The following is a 22,501-nucleotide window of genomic DNA, read 5'->3' as shown; positions in this document are numbered from 1 at the left end:
ACTGATTCACCTTAATTTCATTCACTTTTCTGATAGGGTTATAAAAATTCACAGGTCAAGTAAATTCAGTTTATTGAATAAAGTCTCTCAAAATATCCTTGGGGATATAAAGAGAAATTGAAGATATCTGAAAGTACTTGGATTGAAGCCAGTTAGAAAATACCCATGAGTGGAATAGAAAGCAAAGGTGTCTTCATGGAATGCTATTGTTCTGCCCTACTCCATTCTTTCAAAATTGTTTGGGTGAAGAGATACAAGATAGTTTCATTTGTAGATAGCACAAAATTGCAAAACAGTAAAAATCCAGAATTACCTCAACAGATAGTCATGCTGGGATAAAAACTAATCAAATGCAGTCATCAAACAAACAAGTATGTGTGTTTCCCAAAGAAATTCCGTAGCACGGGTGAAAGGCTGGGGCAAATATGGTTTATCATTTTGTGTGCTGTTTATTGGCAAGACTAGCTTTAGATTGTCCAGATTCCAGTGTTCTCTGCTGTGGTTAGACTATGCTTGAAAGAATATACTCAATTCAGAGTGTCAGAGAACCATATTTTAAAAAGAGTTTTGATAAACAGTCATGTAAGGCACAGTGGAGCTACTAGTCTTAGAGAGTGTGTCAGTTTAATTGAGTGATTTAGGTGGGATTGTTATAATCAGATATGTGCTTTTAAAGCGTTACTCTGACTGCAGGGTGGGGAACAGCTGGAGGAGACGAGAATAAATTTGGGGGCGGGGCACTAGTAATGGACGAATGTAGTAACCCAGGTGAGAGGTAATAGTTATTTGGAGAAGGAAAGAAGAGGGTGGAGGTCAATGCTACAGGATGGATTAGATACAGCATGAGGGAAAGTGATGAGGTTGTTTGGGGTAACATTAAGTTCAAGATGCTGGTAAGGCATTTTAATGACAATTATCAGTCCAGCTCTTGGACATTCTAATCTGGGGTACAGAGAAACTGTGGTTGGAAATGAGGACATCAGAGGCATCTGAACAGTAAACATCAATAGTGAGACATCTTTATGACCTTTTACAGTTCATGGACCACTTCAACACTTCAATCGGTAATTAGTATAACTCTCTGCAGCAAAGCGAGTTTTATCATGGCATTTCAAAGGCATGAAAACCAAAATTACTTTATGTAAATTTGCTTAAGATTTCAACACTCGTAAGCGATGGAACCTGGGCTTAAAGAAACCAGGTCATCCAATTCCAAGTTCTAAGATTTGGGTGTGTGACAGTACCAATCCAATGAACAACAGTACCAGTGCAGTCAGAGTCCTTTGGATGGCAATGAGATCAAACCAGTCAATACTAAAGGAAATCAACCCTGAATGTTCACTGGAAGGACTGATGCTGAAACTGAAGCTCCAATACTTTGGCCAGCTTATGTGAAGAGCCAAATCGTTGTTGCAAAAGACCTGATGCTGGAAAGATTGAAGGCAGGAGGAGAAGGGGACGATAGAGGACGAAATGGCTGGATGGTATCACCAGCTCAATGGACATGAGTCTGAGCAAGCTCTGGGTGATGCTGAAGGACAGGGAAGCCTGCCGTGCTGCAGTCCATGGGGTTGCGAAGAGTCAAACATGACTGAGCAACTGAACAATAACAACCAATCCAATGAGAATCAGAGCTATGGAAGAGCTCCCCAAGAGGAAGAAATGTGGTGACCACAGATAGCTTCAGACATGGCTGTTTTTATGGACTGGAGAGAAAAGAGCCCAATAAAAGACAAGGAGACTGAGCAAGCAGTTAGAGGGTGAGAGAGAGAGAGAGCACCAGGATGGTCTTTAGCTCTAGAAACCTGGGAACAGAAGGAGGGTGAAGAGCTTCCACAAAGCAGAAATGGTTAGCATTCTTAGGTTTCACCTAAATGATCAGGATGCTCAGTGCTGAAAGCAGATCACTTCCTATCCTGCACAGTTAGCTTTTTTCCCTTGTCCACTCTCATTTCACACATTTTGTCAGTAGCTCCTGAACTGTATTATAAACGCCTTGAGGGCAAGGTCCAGGCCTTCTTTTCCTTCTTATCTCTGTACTGCCTAACATGAGGCTGTATACACAGACTGATATAAAATGTGAAAGCTCTCTGCATGCAGATGATTAATCATCGCTAGAATTTTTCCAAAGGCACTGTCTCTAGTGCCAAAAGCACATTTGTTTAAAATGTGCGCTTAAATTTGAATGAATCTGCCTAAATGGTGCCATCTGTTCTTAGGCAGTTTCAGAAAGGTTTTAGTACAGTTTTACCTTTAAAAGGACAAATGCAAGGGCATGCCTATGAGACATAAAGACGTCCTTAAGTAAACACAGAGCAGGCACTGGCACATTCAATCACACTTAAGCAGCTACACATTAAGAATGTTTTCTGAGGTTTAAGAAAATTTTAGCTAAGAGGACACCAACTACTACTTCATGCAGAAAATATTTATGAGAAGTTACAAAATTGTAGGCATGGACTCCTGCACATATTACTGCATTTTAATTACAGAGCGCAGAAATACAATTTAATTTGCTGTACCCTTTGAAATGGGTTGACTCTTCCACTCTTTGCTAATGGCCCACATTTTACAGTGATTTCAGTGCATCAATTAACGAGCTGAAGACAGCTGTGGGGGATAGTCTCCATGTTAGTCATTTCTGATTGTCATTTGACTTTTGTTACAGTGCTGTAGGATTTATTGTTGTGTGAATATAACAGTGAAATGAAACCCATGTTTAAGTTCTGCAAATAACTTAACAGTCACTTCCAAAACACCTCAACTTAGGTTCTAAATTTGAGTTTGCGGTTTTACATGCACGGTTATTTGCTGATCCACTTTAGCATGCAAAATCACACACTGGCTAGGTTTGGGTATAGTTATTGTGGCAACGAGTAATGGGTCAAATTTTCAGCCTATTTAATTCACTAGCTACATCATCATCACCAAAACTGTGCCAGTATCTGGACATCTGTATATTTTGCCGTGTGTGTGCCAAGTCGCTTCAGTCACATCCGACTCTTTGTGACCCCATGGACTGTAGCCCACCAGGCTCCTCTGTCCATGGAATTCTCCAGTCAAGAATCCTGGAGTGAGTTGCCATGACCTTCTCCAGAGGGCCTTCCTGACCCAGGGATCAAACCCGCATCTCCTATGTCTCTGAATTGGCAGGAGTGTTCTTTACCATTAGCAACACCTGGGAAGCCTCTTTGGGTAGATTCTTTACCAGCTGAACTTCCAGGGAAGCCCATGTATTTTGCTAGTTGGTATAAATCTACAATGGTGTCTATCAAGAATTTACATTTACAGAAAGAATAGCATCCACATATGTTACCCTATCTGAATACATGTGTATCCATATAGAAATTCTTTTGTTTAATCCCATTTTGCAGAGGTGGAGATCTGAATGGTTTTATGCATATGAACATTCCTTTGGAATATTTTTAGATACTTTTTATTTTAGATATTTTTAGATGTCTGATATCTATTTACTTCTGATAATTTTTAAATAAAAGAAATAGGATATTTCAGATAATGGTGAAGTCATCTCTCACAAAGGCAACCACTATCATTAATTTGATATATCCTCTCAGTCCATTTTCTAAACTTTTAATGACCTAGGTTATGGCAGCACAAGCTAATGTTTTTAAATAATATTGCCTTCTTAATTCTCTAAGTTTTATCATAGTATTTTTATCATTAACCTTCCATTTCCCCTCAACATTTCTGTTTCAGAAATCAATGTCAACCTACACAAAAGTTGTTGCATATTACTGTTCCGTAGTTTGAATTAGTTTAGTTTATTCATCTTTTCACCGCAAGATGTACATTTAGGTTGCACATCTTGCAACAACTTCTTGCTGCCCTAAGCAGTACTGCAGTGTCCTTTGACTTCTGTCTCTGTCTCCCTCTGCCTCTGTCTCTTTCCCCTGTAATGTACCTGGCCCAGGTTTCCCTTTTGGAAATACTCCTAGTGAAGTGAAATGAAGTGTTAGCTGCTCAGCCATGTCCAACTCTTTGCCACCCGCAGACTGTAGCAGACCGGGCTCTCCTGTCCAGGGTATTCTCCAAGCCAGGAATGGGTTGCCATTCATTTCCTTCTCCAGGGGATCTTCTTGACCCAGGGATCGAACCTGGGTCTCCAGCATTGCAGGCAGATTCTTTACCATCTGAGCTTGACCAGTAGTCAGTGTATTATTGCTGGCTTGTGGGTCATAGGGAATTCTCTCAAAAAAAAAAAAAAAAAAGGTTTTTAATTTGCAATCTCACCAGCAGTATATAATATTTCAACTTCCTTATATCTTTACAAATACTTGTTTTGCTAGACTTTATTTCTTACATTTTTTCTGATCTGATAGAGGTGAATGAAATAGTTAATTATTGGATTTTAATTACTTGTCTTGAGTATTTGTAAGCCTGAGTGTTTTTTCAAAGACATGTTGACCGTATTCAGGTTTCCTCTTTATAGGATACGTATTTATAACCTTTGCTCATTGTTTTCTGAGTTGTTTGTCTTTCTCTTATGGTTTTGTGGGGGTTCTGTATTTCAAATGTTAATCTTTTGTCAGCCACATATACTGCTAATATCACCTCCCAGTCTTTTAACTTTATGGTAGATATCACGGCTTCCCAAGTGGCTCAATGGTAAAGAATCCTCCTGCCAGTGCAGGAGACATCGGTTCAATCCCTGGGTTGGAAAGATCCCTGGAAAAGGAAATGGCAACCCCCTCCAGGATTCTTGCCTGGGAAATCCCATGGACAGAGGAGCCTTGTGAGCTGCAGTCCATGGGGTCGCAAAAGGTCAGACACATCTGAGTTACCTAACAGCAGCAGTAGCAGATATCATCACAGAAGTTCTTTAATTTTGGATTATTTGATCAAGTATTTCAAATCCATTCATTTTTGTGTTTTATATTTTTTTCATAGGTTATCTATTACTACCTTGGGTTGATTACAATATGCTGCTATATTTTATTAAGGGTAAAGTTGTGTTATTTCATTGAAAAAAGCAACAACCAGACTTGTGTACATTTCCTGATAAGAAGATGCACCACCACTGGTAGTCTTGCTAAAGGGGTAGGACGAAGTCTGGTCAAGCCCTCGGTCCAGCTGCCGATACCCAAGAAATAGAGCTGGCAGGACAAGTTGAACTCTCCCATGAGAACATACGAAGTCAGCAAAGTACACACCGAGAAACTTTGGTCGAATGGCTCAAGTTCTTCAGCAGATACGTTGTAAAGAAAACAAAGGGGTGGAAAGGGAACCTGTGGATGGAATGAGAATCAGACACTTCTCAAGCTAAAAACCTAGGGACAAAACTAAAATTATAGTATCTAAGGATGTGTGCTTAAGTGATAAAACCCAATGACATCTAAGAAAGGGATTACTACAGAGTCAGGAAGAAAATGTTTATTTTGGGGAGAATATTAGGATAGGTCTTCTGAGGTGCCTGGCAGAATTGTTGTTTGACCTAGGAGGTAGTTAACAGGATGTTTGCCTTGTATAAATCATTTCGCTAAACTAAAAGAAAAAAAAAAAAGAAGTTGTGTTATTTTGCACGTAAATCTTTATACTTTCTGGGACTTATTTATATGTATAGTGTCGCTGAGAGTCAGGCACAACTGAGCGACTTCACTTTCACTTTTCACTTTCATGCATTGGAGAAGGAAATGGCAACCCACTCCAGTATTCTTGCCTGGAGAATCCCAGGGACGGGGGGAGCCTGGTGGGCCGCAGTCTATGGGGTCGCACAGAGTCGGACACGACTGAAGTGACTTAGCTGCAGCATAGTGTGAGAAAGCAATCTAAATTTGCATTTTCAAGACGGATAGCCCATCATTCCAACACCATTTGTTAATAAGTCCATCCTTCCTCCTCTGTGCTATAATGTCACCCAGGAACTTAGGCAGAGTTCTTAAATGAGCATAGCATGTTTCACTGACCTAGTTATCTGCTCCTGCAGCAGTACCACTCTGTTTTAATTACTCTAGTGTTACGATTATCCCTGGATATATAGCAAGACAAGACCCTTTTCCTTATTATTCTTTCACAGAATTGGTTTTGATTATTTTCAATGTTTGCTCTCCCATCTCATTTTTAGAATTAATTTGTTTTTTGCTGTAAGCAAAACCAACAGCATTTGTATTTCAGTTACGTTGAATATATTGCTTAATAGAGAGAGATTAATACAGAGATTAATTTTGGATTTTCTCATCCATGGAATGATATATTAATATCTGACACCTCAATTTTTCAGGTTTCCAGTTTGTATTATTTAATATTATTTTATCATTTTCCTTGTAAATTGCATATCTTTTATAAGATTAATCTCTTATTATCTCATCATCTTTGTTGCTATTATGAATAATATATTTCCTCATTAATTGTTGCTGGTATATTAGAACTTTCTGATTTCTCATATTTATCTTTCATCCAACAACCGTGCTCATCTTTTTAGTCCTTAACAGTTTATTTGTAGATGTTCTTGCATTCTCTATGTAAACCACAGTATTCTCTGTGTATAAGACACTTTAATTTATTCTTTTCTATTACTATGCCTCATATTTTTTTCTTGTTTATTATTTGACTGGGAGCCCCAGTTCAGTGTTGGGTAGTAGCAGTGATGTTAGGTATCCTTGCCTGTGGACTGTGTTTACAATTGTGTAACGAACTCTCTCAATGCACCCATTCCCAGCTCTTTTCTTATGAAATTCACATTGAACATTTTCAGTATGGCTAGCCAAAGTTAAGGTATGGACTGTAGTCATGTAATGGGGTAAACTTATTGTATTGTTTAAGAAGACCCAAGCTTTGCCTCACTCAAACTCCCACTTTCTGAATGAACCCACTCATATCTGTTATCAGTCATTCAGGAGATAACACACTGAAAGTAATTCATATTAAGGATCTCTGCTGCAAGCATCTTTACTCCATTTGAAAGTATTCACTTCACGGGAAATGTCTTACCAGTGGAAATATAAATTTAAATCTGTTGATAGTCTTCCAAAATTCTCATTGTTCACATTTGTCCTACAACTTATTTATTATAGACGCCTATGAACCAAGCTTCAACCCGTTCTCACTGCATTTTCACCATTCACCTGTCAAGCAAGGAGCCAGGATCTGCAACCGTGAGACATGCCAAGCTGCATTTGGTGGACCTGGCTGGTTCAGAGCGGGTTGCCAAGACTGGAGTTGGAGGCCAGCTTCTGACAGAGGCCAAGTATATCAACTTGTCACTGCATTACTTAGAACAGGTAAACAGTTGGGGTAGGATGACCTATACCTACCATTTTAATAAATTTTATTTATTTTTAATTGGAGGATAATTGCTTTACAATATTGTATTAGTTTCTGCCATCACCATGAGTCAGCCTTAGGTAAATATATTTCCCCTCCCTCTTGAACCTCCTCCTTTTGACCATGTACATAGCATCAGGCATTCTACTGGCATTTTTGCCCTGTTTTGTGTCTCAAAACAAAACATATGTGATGTAAAATTATATTGTGGCAATATATATATATATATATATATAAAATGTAACATTTACCACTTTACTAATTTTTAAGTGTACAATTCAGCAACATCAAGTGCATTCAAAATGTTGTACAATTATCACCACCATCCATTTCCAGAAGTCTCATAATCCCAAACAGAAACTCTGTACCCATTAAACAGTAACTCCCATCTCTTTATACTCCCAGCCCTCATCATGCCTGTTCTACTTTCTGCTGCTATGAATTTGCCTATTCTATATACTCCTGTAAGTAGAATTATACAATGTTTGTCCTTTTGTGTCTGATGTCTTTCACTTAGCATAATTGCAAGACCCATCCATGTTTTTGCATGTATTGGACTGTCCTTCCTTTTCTAAAGTGCTTATTTACTTATTTGGCTACACTGAGTCTTGGTTGTGGCATGTGGGATCTTCACTGTGTCACGTGGGCTGTTTCGTTGAAGTGCGTGGACTCTTTAGTTGTGGCCCAGAGGCTCAGTAGTTGCAGCACAGGCTCCAGAGCACTTTGGCTTCAGTAGTTGAGGCACCCAGGCTTAGTTGCTCCATGGTATGTGGGATTTAATTCCCCAACCAGGGATTGATCTGTGTCCTCTACATTGAAAGTGTGAAGTGTAGATATTGCTGTTGCTCGGTCTCTAAGTCATGTCTGACTCTGCAACCCCATAGATTGCTGCATGCCAGGCTTCCCTGTCCCTTCAGTATCTCCCAGAGTTTGCTCAAACTCATGTTCATTGAGTCATTGATGCTCTCCAATCATCCCATCCTCTGTCACCCCCTTCCTGCCCTCAATCTTTCCCAGCATTAGGGTCTTTTCCAATAAGTCAGCTCTTCCCATCAGGTAGCCAAAGTTTTGGAACTTCATCTTCAGTGTCAGCCCTTCCAATGAATATTCACAGTCGATTTCCTTTAGGATTGACTGCTTTGATCTCCTTGCAGTCCAAGGGACTCTCAAGAGTCTTCTCCAACACCACAGTTCAAAAGCATCACTTTGACACTCAGCCTTCTTTATGGTCCAACTCTTACATCCATACATGACTACTGGATAAACCATAGCTTTGACTATACAAACTTTTGTTGGCAAAGTGATGTCTCTGCTTTTTAGTATGCTGTCTAGGTTTGTTGTAGCTTTCCTTCCAAGGAGCAAGAGTCTTTTAGTTTCATGGCTGCAGTCACCGTGGGACCATTTCATGGCAAATAGATGTCATGGTCTTAGTTTTTTGAACTAAGTTGAGTTTTAAGCCAGGTTTTTTACTCTCCTCTTTCATGCTTATCAAGAGACTCTTTATTTCCTCTTCACTTTCTGCCATTAGAGTGGTATCATTTGCATATCTGAGGTTGTTGATATTTCTCCCAGGAATCTTGATTCCAGCTTGTGATTCATCTAGCCCGGCATTTCCCATAATGTACTCTGCATATAAATTAAATAAGCAGGATGACAGAGCACCATTTCCACTTTTCCTCAGCTGCTTCATTCTTTCTGGAGGTATTTTTCTGCTCTTCCACAGTAGCATATGGACCTAGGGCTCATCTTCTGGTGCCATATCTTTTTGCCTTTTCATACTGTTCAGGGGATTTTTGAGGCAAGAATACTAGAGTGAGTTGCCATTCCTTCCTGTGGACCATGTTTTGTCAGAACTCTCCACTGTGACTTGTCTGTCTTGGGTGGCCCTGCATAGCATGGCTCATAGCTTCATTGAGTTGCACAAGCCCCTTCACCACAACAAGGCCATGATACATGAAGGGGGAATGTAGATATAAATATTTCATATTTTGTTGACGAACATGACTTCTTTTATCCTTTTGGCTCTTGTGAATAATGCTGCTATCAACATTGGGGTAGCAATTATAATTCTGTATAAACCATTTCATTTAAACCTCAGAACAGTTGTGCACTGGATGTATTAGTTATTACCCCTGTCTTACAGTTTTGATAACTCATGTCCTCCCTAGGCCTTCCAAAGATCATGTAGCTAGTGGTAAGATAAGGAGTTGAACCTCGAATTGCTTGACTCCAAAGCCTATGCTTTTTTTTTTTTTTAACTTTTCTTATTGTTTTTATTGTACAATTAGTAGTGGGTATGAATATAAGAAATACCTTCCATGGCCTATTTGTTTCGAGCTGTGAGGCCATACTGTGGAGACGACTAGTATCTTTTCCACTGTGGTGACTTCATCTGGTGGTGATTCTCACCTTGCAATGGTTCTGTTTATCTAGCTTCCCTCCCTGTCCCCGCTCCAGGTTGACTACAGTCTGTCCCAGTGCATGCTCAATTTTTAATTTCTGAGTTTTATTCCAAGGGCAAAGAAAGCTCATCAGAATTTTGCTAAATAAATCTTCCAGAAAAAAAAAAATTCTCTCTGAAAGGAGCGAATTGAATTAAATTTCTTAAGTTCCTTTCAGCTCTGTGAGTATAAACGCTGTGAGTTGAATGCTAAAGATGGAAACTAATTCCAAGAATAAAAAAAGAGAAACATGATCAAAAGCTGGAGTAGAGAAATACAGAGAACATTGGCAAGGCAGAATGATTTGTTGATGAATGTTGGAGACTGAAAGATTTGAGAAAAAAAAATACTTTTTTTAAAGCTGCCTAATGAACCCTTTTGAGAATGATGTTGTCCTGATGTTAAATGCTTTCTAATGGCCAAGTTGGCTGAGAAAGCAGTTTGAGGGAAACCTAAGGGAGCTCTCTGTGAACAAGGCACACACAATGAGGCTCTGACTAAATGAATCCCAGTAATGCAGTGCCCAGAGATTAAGGCCTGTGTGTTGTTCAGATAGTGTTTCTGACAATAGTCAGCATTCCTGGACTCCTTCTTGCTCATATATTACATTCTAATTTTACTTAACAGATCTTTTTACTCTACAGGATGTTTATATAACACTGATAGGAAAACATAATGAACTATATTCAAGGTGCCTTTTTTCAAAATATACCTACTTGTTTCAGATGTTAGCATTGTCCTTTAACTCCCATTAGATCTGTCCATTCGTGTGAAATTATATTTATATTTGCTAGTTGAACCGAAATTTTCACCAATTATTAATCACTCAAGAAAAACATTCTGCTCCTAATCCTTTCTTTTCTCTTCATTCATTCTATACAACCTTTGCAAGCTGTTACTTGTTATTAAAATTCTTCCTCTCCCTACGTTTCTTCACTTCAAAATTCTTGTACCAATCAGCCTCATGTAAGTAGTCATGGTGACATTTGATTTTCTGTGTAGCTAGTTTATTTAACAAATATTTATACAGAACAATAATGTGCCGAGAACTGCGCTAGGTCCTGGAGCACAGCGCTGAACAAAATTGGAAAAGGTCCTTGCCCTGAAGGCCTCACGGTCCAGTGGAGGGGGACACACTTTGAATAAGTAATCTAAATAAGGATGCTTATATAATATAAGAATAAACTTTCAGGCTATAATCCTGATGGGAGCCTGAAGAGCAAGTCCAAGGGGTGAGAAGAGCTTGTCCTGGGGGACTGGACTTAGACTGAGAGGGGAGAGTTAATAAAAGTTCTCTTGGGGCTGATGCAAAGCAGAGATCTGAGGAATGAGTTAGAGCGAGTCCAGCCAGGAGGCGGGGTCAGGGCATGTCGGACAGTGAGAACCAGGAGCCTGTCGGCCCTTAGCTCCCACCGGGGGATTGACTCACCCGGGGTCCTGGTAACATTCACATGTCGTTGACTTTTGGCTCCCCAAATGTAACTTATCCGTTTCATAGACACCGGCTGCATCGCTGCAGCCGTTAGCTCTCTACACTGATGTACTAGTGTCTTCATGGAGGTCATGGCATAAAATAATGGAGAGAGGGAGAGAAGGAACAGGTCAGCAAGCGAGGAAAGAAGAGCATAAATATGGTAAAGTGCAGAGTGTGCACGTGGGTACGTGGGGCTGAGTAAACCTAGGAGCTGCTGCCATAGAGAGTGTAAGAGGACAGTAGACAAATATTGGAATTTTACACAGACAGACAAGTGAGCGGCTACCAAAGAATAGCTGGGAATGAGAATAATAAAGAGAATGAGCAGGTACTGTTGATGAAATAACAGAATTCAAGGACTTTTATAAAGAAATTTTCCTTATGAAGGACTTAATTATGAGGCTATGAGACTGGAAGTATAACACAATTTAGGTTAATCAGCTTCATCCATCCGTTCAGAAAATGGTGACTGAGTGTCCACTGGGTGCTGCAAGTTACGTTAGGCAATGGGGATCGACTTATGATTGAGAAATAGTCTGTGCTACCATGTCATTCAGTGAAAGAGCCAAGCGTATAACAAGTGCTTACAGTGCAGTAAGAGAAAAGCTGTCACAGAAACTCATGTAGAGGTTGGTGACTAAGGACATCTTTTTCTGTCTCAGTTTCAATATATAAGATGGAGACAGACTAGGAAAAGACAGTTTGGTAACCATTCTTACATGAATTAACCCACACCTGGCATAGAAATTCCATCTGACTGTAACTGCTCCCTGGACATTACTGCAAGACCGTACACCTGCTCTCAGGTCACAGCCGTTCTGAGTTGAATGTACCTTATTATGCTCAGAAGTAAGTAAATTTCTGAGTGCCCGAGTACTGTTGGTTTTGGAGTTTTCCTTGTGTATGTAGTACTTTTTCCAAAAAGTCTCCTCGAAAACATTTTAAGCCGCAATAACAGGGTGCACCTTGGCTCTAGAAATCGAGCCCTTGGAGGAAAAGGAAGGAGCCATGCATGCTTGTTCCAACCAGAAGCCTCACTGAGCACTCCTCGGGTGACCCTGGGTCTCTGTCAGGCCAAACATCGAGTGAGAAACCACTGGGAACAGAGAGTGTTTGCTCTGCACTTCCACAGAAATCAGAATCTGGGTCACCCCTGCCAGTTAGCCAACATGAGTGGGACTTTTTCAGAGTGTCGCTTTCCGCTTGGCTTCCGCTGAATCTGCTGCATTCAGGAGAGAAAGCTGATGGTGCCGTGCTAGTTGCAACTCTGTCCGTTTTCTCGGGGGATAATCTTCCATGGACATCTGAGCTCTTTATTTTTTTAACGGTTTCATTTTTTTAATAAGATTTGCCTTAATGTGGACCATTTAAAAGTATTATTGAATTTGTTACAAAGCTGTTTCTTTTTTATGTTCTGTAAGTACTTAGAAAACTGTTAGATATTTAATTGATGATTCATAAACAGTAATGCTACCCTCTCTGCATATCTGTCAGACCAGCACCTGTTTGGTCTTCTATTTGGTATTTGGGCCATCTTTGCCTGTTTCAGATATTTGTCCCCGGTTCTTAGGATCCAGAGCTCTACTCAGCAGCCCATGCTACCACATTGCCTGCCAGACTGTAGTCCACCATATTCCTTACTTTCCTTCCAATTACACTGAAACTTAGTTTTCCCACATCTACTACTAATGACCCTCACAGTGCCTTCCTGCTGCTAAGTCACTTCAGTTGTGTCCGACTCTGTGCGACCCCATAGACGGCAGCCCACCAGGCTCCCCCGTCCCTGGGGTTCTCCAGGCAAGAACACTGGAGTGAGTTACCATTTCCTTCTGCAATGCATGAAAGTGAAAAGTGAAAGTGAAGTTGCTCACTCATGTCTGCGTCTTCGCGACCCTATGGACTGAAGTCTACCAGGCCCCTCCGCCCGTGGGATTTTCTAGGCAAGAGTACTGGAGTGGGGTGCCGTCGCCTTCTCCGTAGCCACTTATTCATTCATTCATATTCATTTAACAGAAAAGTATTGAGATTATGTTACCTTACTCAGATTTCTTAGTTGCAAGCTGGGAAATTCACTCTAGCTAATTGAAGTGGCAGAGAGTTTATTAAACGTGAAGAATCTTGAGAAAAATTAGGAAACTGGGCTGGGGTATGACCCAGCTAGGAGCAGAGCAACTGAGAGAGACTTCTAAGCAGACCCCTGAATGGCTCTGCTGAACACTGCTGTTATCCCCACTGCACACGTGGGACGTTAGGTCCTGGTTTTCAGAACCTTCTCTGTAGCTGCCTTGAAAGAACCAGATGCCACTGCCACACTAATCTCCTGCAAACTGGTCTTCCTGCTTATGGCCTCCAATCTCGTCTGTTGCTGTTGTCCTGTCACTAAGTCATGTCTGACTCTTTGTGGCCGCATGGACTGTAGCACACCAGGCTCCTCTGCCTCCAGTATCTCCCAGGGTTAGCTCTTATTCATATCCATTGAGTCAGTGATACCGTCCAACCATCTCATCTTCTGCCTCCCCCTTCTCCTTTTGCCTTCAATCTTTCCCAACATCCCAGGGTCTTTTCCAATGAATCAGCTCTTTTGCATCAAGTGGCCAAATTATTGGAACTGGAGCTTTAGTAACAGTCCTTCCAATAAATATTCGGGCTTGATTTCCTTTAGGATTGACTGGTTTGATCTCCTTGCATTTCAAGGGACTCTCAAGAGTCTTCTCCAGCACCGCAGTTTAAAAGCATAAATTCTTCAGCACCCAGACTTCTTTGTGGTCCAACACATCCATAGATGACTACTGGGAAAACCATAGCTTTGTCTATATGGATCTTTGTCAGCAAAATGATGTCTCTGCTTTTTAATATGCTGTATAGGCTTGTCATAACTTTCCTTCCAAGGAACAAACAACCTTAATTCTATGGCTGCAGTCAAAATCCACAGTGATTTTGGAGCCCAAGAAAAAATCTGTCGCTGCTTCCGCTTTTACCTCTTCTATTTGCCTTGAAGTGATGGGACCAGATGCCATGATCTTAGTTTTCTGAATGTTGAATTTTAAACCAGGTTTTTCATTCTCCTCAAGAAACTCTTTAGTTCCTCTTCACTTTCTGCCATTAGAGGGGTATTATTTGCATATCTTAGGTTGATATTTCTCCTTGCAATCTTGATTCCAGCTTGTGATTCATCAAGCCTGGCATTTTGCATGATGTACTCTGCATATAAGTTAAATAAGCAGGGTGACAATATACAGCTTTGTCATACTCCTTTTCCAGTTTTGAACCAGTCAGTTGTCCCATGTAAGGTTCTAGCTGTTGCTTCTTGACCCACACACAGATTTCTCAGGAGACAGGTAAGGTGGTCTGGTATTCCCAGTTCTTTAAGAATTTTCCACAGTTCATTGTGATCCATACAGTGGATTCACTAAGCTTTTGCATAATGAATGAAGCAGAAGTAGATGTTTTTCTGGAATTCCTTTGCTTTCTCTGTGTCAATGGATGTTGGCAACTGGTTCCTCTGCACTTTCTAAACCCAGTTTGTACATCTGGAAGTTCTTGGTTCACAGACTGCTGAAACCTAGCTTGAACAATTTTGGAGCATAGCCTTACTAGCATGAGAAATGAGCACAATTGTATGGTAGTTTGAACATTCTTTGGCATTGCCCTTCTTTGGGACTGGAATGAAAACTGACCTTTTCCAGTCCTGTGGCCATTACTGAGTTTTCCAAATCTCTCTTATTATCTCTCCTTGCTGTTCTCTAAAACTATTTTGTGATGGGTATATCTTTTTTTTCCTCCCTTGCCTGTCACTTCTCTTCTTTTCTCAGCTATCTGTAAAGCCTCCTCAGACAACCACTTTGCCTTCTTGCATTTCTTTTTCTTGGGGGTGGTTTCAGTCATCCTGTACTACGTTACGAACCTCTGTCCATAGTTCTTCAAGCACTCTCCCTACCAGATCTAATCCCTTGAATCTATTTGTCACCTGGCCTAGTGATTTTCCCTACTTTCTTCAAATTAAACCTGAATTTTGCAGGAAGGAGCTGATGATCTCAGCCATAGTCAGCTTCAGGTCTTGTTTTTGCTGACTGTATAGAGCTTTCTCATCTTCAGCTTCAAAGAACACAATCAATCTGATTTCAGTATTGACCATCTGTTGATGTCTGTGTGTAGAGTCATCTCTTGAGTTGCTGGAAAAGTGTGTTTGCTATGACCAGCATGTTCTCTTGATAAAACTGTTTTCCCTTGCCCTTCTTTATTTTGTATTCTAAGGCCAAAGTTGCCTGTTATGCTGATATCTCTCAACTTCCTATTTTTGCATTCCAATCCCCTATGATAAAAAGAACATCTTTTTTTTGGTATTAGTTCTAGAAGGTCTTATAGATCTTCATAGAACCGGTTAACTTCAGCTTCTTGGGCATCAGTGGTTGGGGCATAGACTTGGGTTGCTGTGATGTTGCATGGTTCGCTTTGAAAATAAACTGGGATCTTCCTGTTGTTTTTTGAGGTCAGACTCTTCTGTTGATTATGAGGGCTACTCCATTTCTTCTAAGGGATTCTTGCCCACAGTAGTAAATATAATGGTCATCTGAATTAAATTCACCCACTCCCATCCATTTTAATTCACTGATTCCTAAGATGTTGATATCCAATCTTGCCATCTCCTGCTTGACCATGTCCAGTTTACTTTGAATCATGGACCTAACATTCCAGATTCCTGTGCAGTATTGTTCTTCACAGCATTGGACTTTACAGTCACTACCAGACACATCCACAACTAAGCATCATTTCCACTTTGGCCCAGCTGCTTAATTCTTTCTGGAGCTATTAGTGATTGCCCTCCACTTTTCCCCAGGTGCATATTGAACATCTTCTGACTGCAGACTCATCTTCCAGTTTCACATCTTTTTGCCTTTTCGAACTGTTCATGGGGTTCTTGTGACGAGATACTGGAGTGGTTTGCCATTCCCTCTAGTGGACCACACTTTGTCAGACCTATTCGCTGTGACCTGTCTGTCTTGGGTGACTCTGCACGGCATGGCTCATAGCTTCACTGAGTTATGCAAGCCCCTTCGCCACAACAAGACTGTGATCCATGAAGGGGACCACTCCCATTTACTCACCTCCAGATCCCACACAGGGCTGTCTGCTTGATGGAGATTGGTCTCATGCAAACTGTGAGCTGTATGAGAGACTAGGAAATGACATTTTGTAGGAAGCAGGACTAGATCGGGGGCTGTCCTGAGAGCTGAAGAAGACAGTTTAGTTTCTGCCACACTGCTTACTCTTTACTGTTACTGCTCCTGGCAGTGGGGATGGAGCCATGGACAAGAGAAACCAAGTGTTTGATTTCTGCCTTGTGGAGCAGAAATTCTAGCAGGGAAGCAGATAACAAACAATTAAATGAATGAAATTTACTTGCTTGACCAAATAATAAATGAATAAAATTACTTGAGGAAAAATAGCATAGACTAAGAACCTGGATATTGGAGTGTTACTTTTGATAGAAGGTTCAGGGGAAACCCTGGTGAGGAAATAAAACTTGAGCAAAGGCTTGACTGGTAAGAAGCAGGAAGATATAAGAAGGTCTGGGGCAAGAGCATCCCTTGTTAGAAGAAACAAGTTCAAAGGCTGCAACATTTGGCCTGGTACAGCAACAGCAAAGCCAGTGTGGTCCATGAAAGCACCGTAGGAGATGAGGCCAGACAGGCAGACAGGAACTTGCACACAGGGCTTTACAGTGACCAGATGTAACTCGCATTTTATAAAGAGGCCTCTGACTGCTCTGCAGAGGAGACCACGGGGGCCGCAAGGAGAAGCAAGGAGACTGATTCAGACCCTGGAGCAATTGTCCAAGGAAGGGACAATGGTGGCCTGAGCTGTCATAGTGGCAAAAGGGGTGGGGAAAGTGGTCCAGTCCTGGGTGTATCTTGCAGGTAAACCTAATAGAAATTGGATGTTGGAATTGGGGAACCAAGAATGATGCCTAGAGTTTTAGACTGTGCCATAGGTGGATGGTGGGGCCACTAATAATGATGAGTAAAATCTGAGAAAGAATGAGACTAGGGGTAGAGGAGAGAGGAAGTCAGGATCAGACATCCAGGTGGAGATACAGAGTTGCCACAAGGATAGTAGCTCAGGGAAGGGGCAGAGGCTGATGCTGTAAGCTGGGGAGACATCAGGACATGGTTATATTGAGTTGGCCAAAAAGTTCATTCAGGTTTTTCCATTGCATGTTATGGAAAAACCAATACAGTATTGTAAAGTTAAAAAAATAAATAAATAAAACATAAAGAACAAATTTTTAAAAAAGTAAAAAAACCCGAATCAAAGATATATATTATGATGATGAAAAAACTGTATGATACTTAATATTTTTTCTTTAAATGATATAAAAAAGTGGATAAGATAATAAATACCTATTATTGACATGATATGATGGCAAAGGAAAAAGCCTACAGAAGAGTAAAAAATAAATAAAAACAAGGATGAGATTAAACAGGGAGAGACTATAGATAATAAAGAGATGAGGATCCAGGACTGGAGCCTTGGAGAACTTCAGTAGATTGAGGTGAAGATAAAGAAGCATTTGGAAAGAAGATAAACATTCATTAACTAGTTTTTAAGGAAAAATAAAACCCAGAAAAGTGCAATAGCCTGATTACCACGTGAATAAAGTGTTTCCTGAAAGAGGCAGTGAATACCCATGTTGATGCCTTCCTCAAATCAGAGGTCTAGTAAGATAGTGGTCAGTGCTTGTCATTCACTGGGGTCACTGGTGACCTTGGCAAGATCCATCTTCGTCTAATACTGTTGTGGCTTGCAGGATGGGTGTGATCCAGGTGAGAGAGAGAAAAATTAATGCAAAGAAAAGGGTTAATTTTAGGAGCAAAATAGGTGAGAGGAGAACAGGGAGGGGACAGAGGGCTGGACTTGGGCAAGGGCCAGGCAGTAACAGCAAGAAGGGTGGGGTGTAAGGGGGATTTAGGAGTGGGGCATATAGGCTGCTTACACCTAGAAGAAGGGGGTACAGCCATCAGCTCAGATCAAAGGCAGGGAGAAGAAGCTGAGTAGATGTTTGAAACAAAAGGATAAGGTGAGAGGGTCCATTTCTCAGAGTGGAAAAGTGGTTTTTGAGAAAATCTCATGGGATTTCTGATTCATAGTAAAGCCTGTGGTCATTCGTTTAAAGGAAGACAAGTGGTATCATTACATGATTTTGCTAAAAGCATCCTTTAAAAGCAATGCTCCCATCTTATTTTGTAACTAAAGGAATAGAGAGAGTTCTGGTGATGAGAATTACACACCAGGGAAGAGGGAAGACTAGAGCATTGGAAGGTGTTGGCAGAATTCTCAGGAGCCAGGACCTGGTGATTCCCCTGAAGTCACATGTCACATCTGTGGGTGATTTATTCCTGGTGCTTTGCAGTGGGCATCCTGGCACTGGATTCATCTCCCCCAGAAACCCCTGAAATCCTGGCAGCTTCCCTTGGGGACAACCCACACCATCTCTTCATCCATCTCCGAAACATTCATCTACTACCTTCCTGTTAAGTACTTAAGACACTCCTGAGGAGCAAAATGAGCAGGTTCTAGCCCAATCAAGATCCTCTTGCCCATCACTTAACAGTGAAAGGAAGTACACATACAGCATTTATTATGGGCTAGTTCTACTCAAGGTAATTTGCACATTTGAACTCTTCTAATCATCCCAGCTACTCACAGGGTAGGTACTATCTTTTCCATGTTTGGCAGATGAGGAGATTGAAGCTGAAGTGTTGAATGACATGCCTTGGAAGCCTTGAATCTGGACCTGGACAATCTGATGCCAGAATGTGGGGTCTGTTTCCTCTTGTGGTTCTGATTCAGAGTTCTGTCTCTCTTACCTTGAGGAAGAGGCATTCAGCCCAGTTTTGGTAGAATTTTTAAACTCTGGCATGATTTACCCTTGAGTTTTTAACATAAATTTCCCAGAGACTGAAAAAGAGAATAATAATATATACAATTCTGTACAAGCAATTCCCGCAATTCCAGGCTTCATCTTGGACAGCTCTTGCTCCGTTTGCTCCCTTTCCTCTTCACCATGACTGCACTGACTGTTGTTGAGATTGCCCTGAGCCCAGTTTGGGGGTCGCTGTAGTTTGTATCAGCCGTTTGTCAGCTGCGCATTTTCTGCTGCGTTACGCCGCCGTTTCTCCCCTTCCCCACAGGTCATCATCGCCCTCTCGGAAAAGCACCGCGCGCACGTCCCGTATCGGAACTCCATGATGACCAGTGTCCTGAGAGACAGCCTGGGAGGGAACTGCATGACGACCATGGTCGCCACCCTCTCTTTAGAGAAGAGGAATATAGACGTACGTTGGTCCTTCTTTCCAGAGATCTCAGTCTGACTGAGTGTGCTAGTCTGTGGGATGGAGCTGACGGTCCTGGGTGGGTCTCCGTCTTTTCAGCTGGGCTGGGGTGTGCCTTCAGAGGCAAAGACGCCGCCAGACTTCAGAGCCTCGGGTTATGTGCCAGCTCTGAAATTCCCCCTTTGGAGAACTGAGTTCACATAGCACGGGATGGTTTGCAGAAAACTTCATATGCATGCTTTGGAAGACCTGCTTATGGGTTATTTACCTTGGCTGGAGACCTGAGAGAGGAGACCCACCAGCTTCTCCTGACCCACTCGACTCCTGGTTGCTTAGATGCCTTGGAGACTTCACCAAGATGTAAGCCTAGACGTGTCCCTGAGCCCAGCGCCAGGACGCTTGGTAGAGGCTGGCTGCCAGATGTCCCAGGTGGCTTTAGAGCCAGCTGATGTTCTACAGCATTTCAGTTTAATGGATGGGATTCAGACTTTCTCTAAGAGAGGAAAATGGGAAGCACCCAGATGTCTCCTCAAACAAGGCCCGGTCCCAAGTGCACTGTGAGATACTGTGGAATGCCTCTCTTTGGGGCCAGTTACAGATACTTATTTTGTACCCTTTGATGCTTATGGATGGTGGTACCTGCTGTGATTCTGCTTTGTGTTGTGTGGTTCTGGTTAGACAGAAAAGTAGAAAATCACACGAATTGTCACTTAGAACCTCAGCTCTTCCACACTTTGGGCATTGGTCATTTTATTAAGCTCAAACAAATGTTTAATGAAAAATAAATTTCCAGGGCAAAGCTTCCTAATCTGGACGCCTGTTTCCTCATTGTGTTTTATGAACATCGTTGTATGCATTTTTCCTGTGAGCAGAAGTTGTTTCTTCTCTATTTGCAACAACACTTTAAGGACATAATCTTGCTTTCTTAGGAGTCTATATCTACCTGCAGATTTGCACAACGAGTGGCACTCATAAAGAACGAAGCTGTTCTTAATGAAGAAATCGATCCCAAATTGGTAAGCAACTTTTAACTATGTTTTTTAAAAAATCGAAGTATATAAAAGCTTAGCTAAAGCATGGGTGGCACTCACTTCCCATAACCAGGCAATGTTCTAAATACTGGAAATGTGTAAAATCGTTTAATTCTCACAACAGCCTCATGAGTAGATGCCATCTCTTTCTCTACCTTGAGCTGCCCTGGTATCTCAGTTGGTAAAGAATCCACCTGCAATGCAGAAGACCCCGGTTCAATTCCTGGGTCAGGAAGATCTGCTGGAAAAGGGATAGGCTACCCACCCCAGGATTCTTGGGCTCCCCTGGTGGCTCAGCTGGTAAAGAACTCACCCCCAATGTGGGAGACCTGGGTTTGATCCCTGTGTTGGGAAGATCCCCTGGAGAAAGGAAAGGCTACCGCTCTAGTATTCTGGCCTGGAGAATGCCATGGACTATACAGTTGCAAAGAATTGGACATGACTGAGCGACTTTCACTTTCACTTTCCTCTACCTTATAGGTGACAAAGGGAGGCACGGGAATATTTAGTGATTTGATCTGAGTTGCATAGCTAATAGGTCAGGACTCAGACAGGCAGACTCCAGGGCCTGTGCTCTTATCTAGAGCCCCCTGTCAGATACACAGAGAGTCCTAAGGACAGACATGGAATCATACACAATTCTATTTCTAGAAAGGTCCTAGCCTTTCACTGGTTATTAAATAGAGTAGTATTCCGAATAACTGTTCTGTTACTTATTCTAGAGATTTTAAAAAGTTAGTAGTTGGTTGGATCCATGGATAAATGGCCAAGCCTCTATGTTTATAACAGTTCATTCTTCTTTATCAAAGCGCTTTATTTAAGGAAAGATATTTGTAAGTTACTTGATTCAGCTACTCATAAATGCAGATATGTTTTCTTTCTTTTGTTAGTCGTCTTCTACAAATAAAATAAAACAAGGAATTAATTTGTAACAACATGGAAAATGTTGAAATATAGTATCTCAATTTTTTTAAACTCCAAAATTAAGATTATACTGCTTTTTAAATCATTCCCTTAAAAAAAATGATTTCTCTAGAAAATAAACTAGGGTAAGCTTGGTTGTTTTTGTTTAGCTGCTCAGTCATGTCCAGCTCGTTGCAAACCCATGGACTGGAGCACACCAGGCTTCCCTGTCCTTCACCATCTCCCAGAGCTTGCTCAAACTCATGTCAATTGAGTTGGTGATGCCATCCAAACATCTTGTCCTCTTTCATCCCCTTCTCCTCCTGCCTTCAATCTTTCCCAGCTTCAGGGTCTTTTCTAATGAATGGGCTCTTCACATCAGGTGGCCAAAGTATTGGAGTTTCAGCTTAAGCATCAGTCTGTCCAATGAATATTCAGGACTGATCTCCCTTAGGATGAGCTGGTTGGATCTCCTTGCAGTCCAAGGGACTCTCGAGAGTCTTCCCCAGCACCACAGCTCAAAAGCATCAATTCTTCAGTGCTCAGCCTTCTTTATGGAAAGAAGACAGAAACAGTGTGGACCTAACAGAAGCAGAAGATATTAAGAAGAGGTGGCAAGAATACACGGAACTACACAAAAAAGGTCTTAATGACTCAGATAATCACGATGGTATAATCACTCACCTAGAGTCAGACATCTTAGACTGTGAAGTCAAGTGGGCCTTAGGAAGCATCACTACAAACAAAGCTAGTGGAGGTGATGGAATTCCAGTTGAGCTATTTCAAATCCTAAAAGATGATGCCGTGAAAGTGCTGCACTGAATATGCCAACAAATTTGGAAAACTCAGCAGTGGCCACAGGACTGGAAAAGCTCAGTTTTTGTTCCAATTCCAAAGAAGCGCAGTGCCAAAGAATGTTCAAACTACAGCAAATTTCACTTATTTCACGTGCTAGTGAAGTAATGCTCAGAATCCTCCAAGCTAGGCTTCCACAGTACGTGAACCAAAACCTTCCAGATGTTCAAGTTGGATTTAGAA

At 41.4% G+C, this 22,501-nt stretch overlaps 1 protein-coding gene across 3 annotated transcripts in view; it reads left to right on the top strand.

Annotated features, from left to right (window-relative positions):
- KIF6 (kinesin family member 6) overlaps positions 1-22,501 on the top strand; it is a 428,493-nt gene that overhangs the window by 158,360 nt on the left and 247,632 nt on the right. For all 3 annotated transcript variants that reach the window (XM_069562627.1, XM_069562629.1, XM_069562628.1), the window contains exons 7-9: positions 7,032-7,238; positions 19,389-19,532; positions 20,459-20,545. In XM_069562627.1, coding sequence (XP_069418728.1) covers positions 7,032-7,238; positions 19,389-19,532; positions 20,459-20,545 — 438 coding nt within the window. The remainder of the gene's footprint in view (positions 1-7,031; positions 7,239-19,388; positions 19,533-20,458; positions 20,546-22,501) is intronic.

This window comes from Ovis canadensis, chromosome 20 (genome assembly GCF_042477335.2).
Source record: "Ovis canadensis isolate MfBH-ARS-UI-01 breed Bighorn chromosome 20, ARS-UI_OviCan_v2, whole genome shotgun sequence".
In the NCBI taxonomy this organism is placed as follows: domain Eukaryota; kingdom Metazoa; phylum Chordata; class Mammalia; order Artiodactyla; family Bovidae; genus Ovis; species Ovis canadensis.
This window is presented reverse-complemented; position numbering and strand designations above follow the sequence as displayed.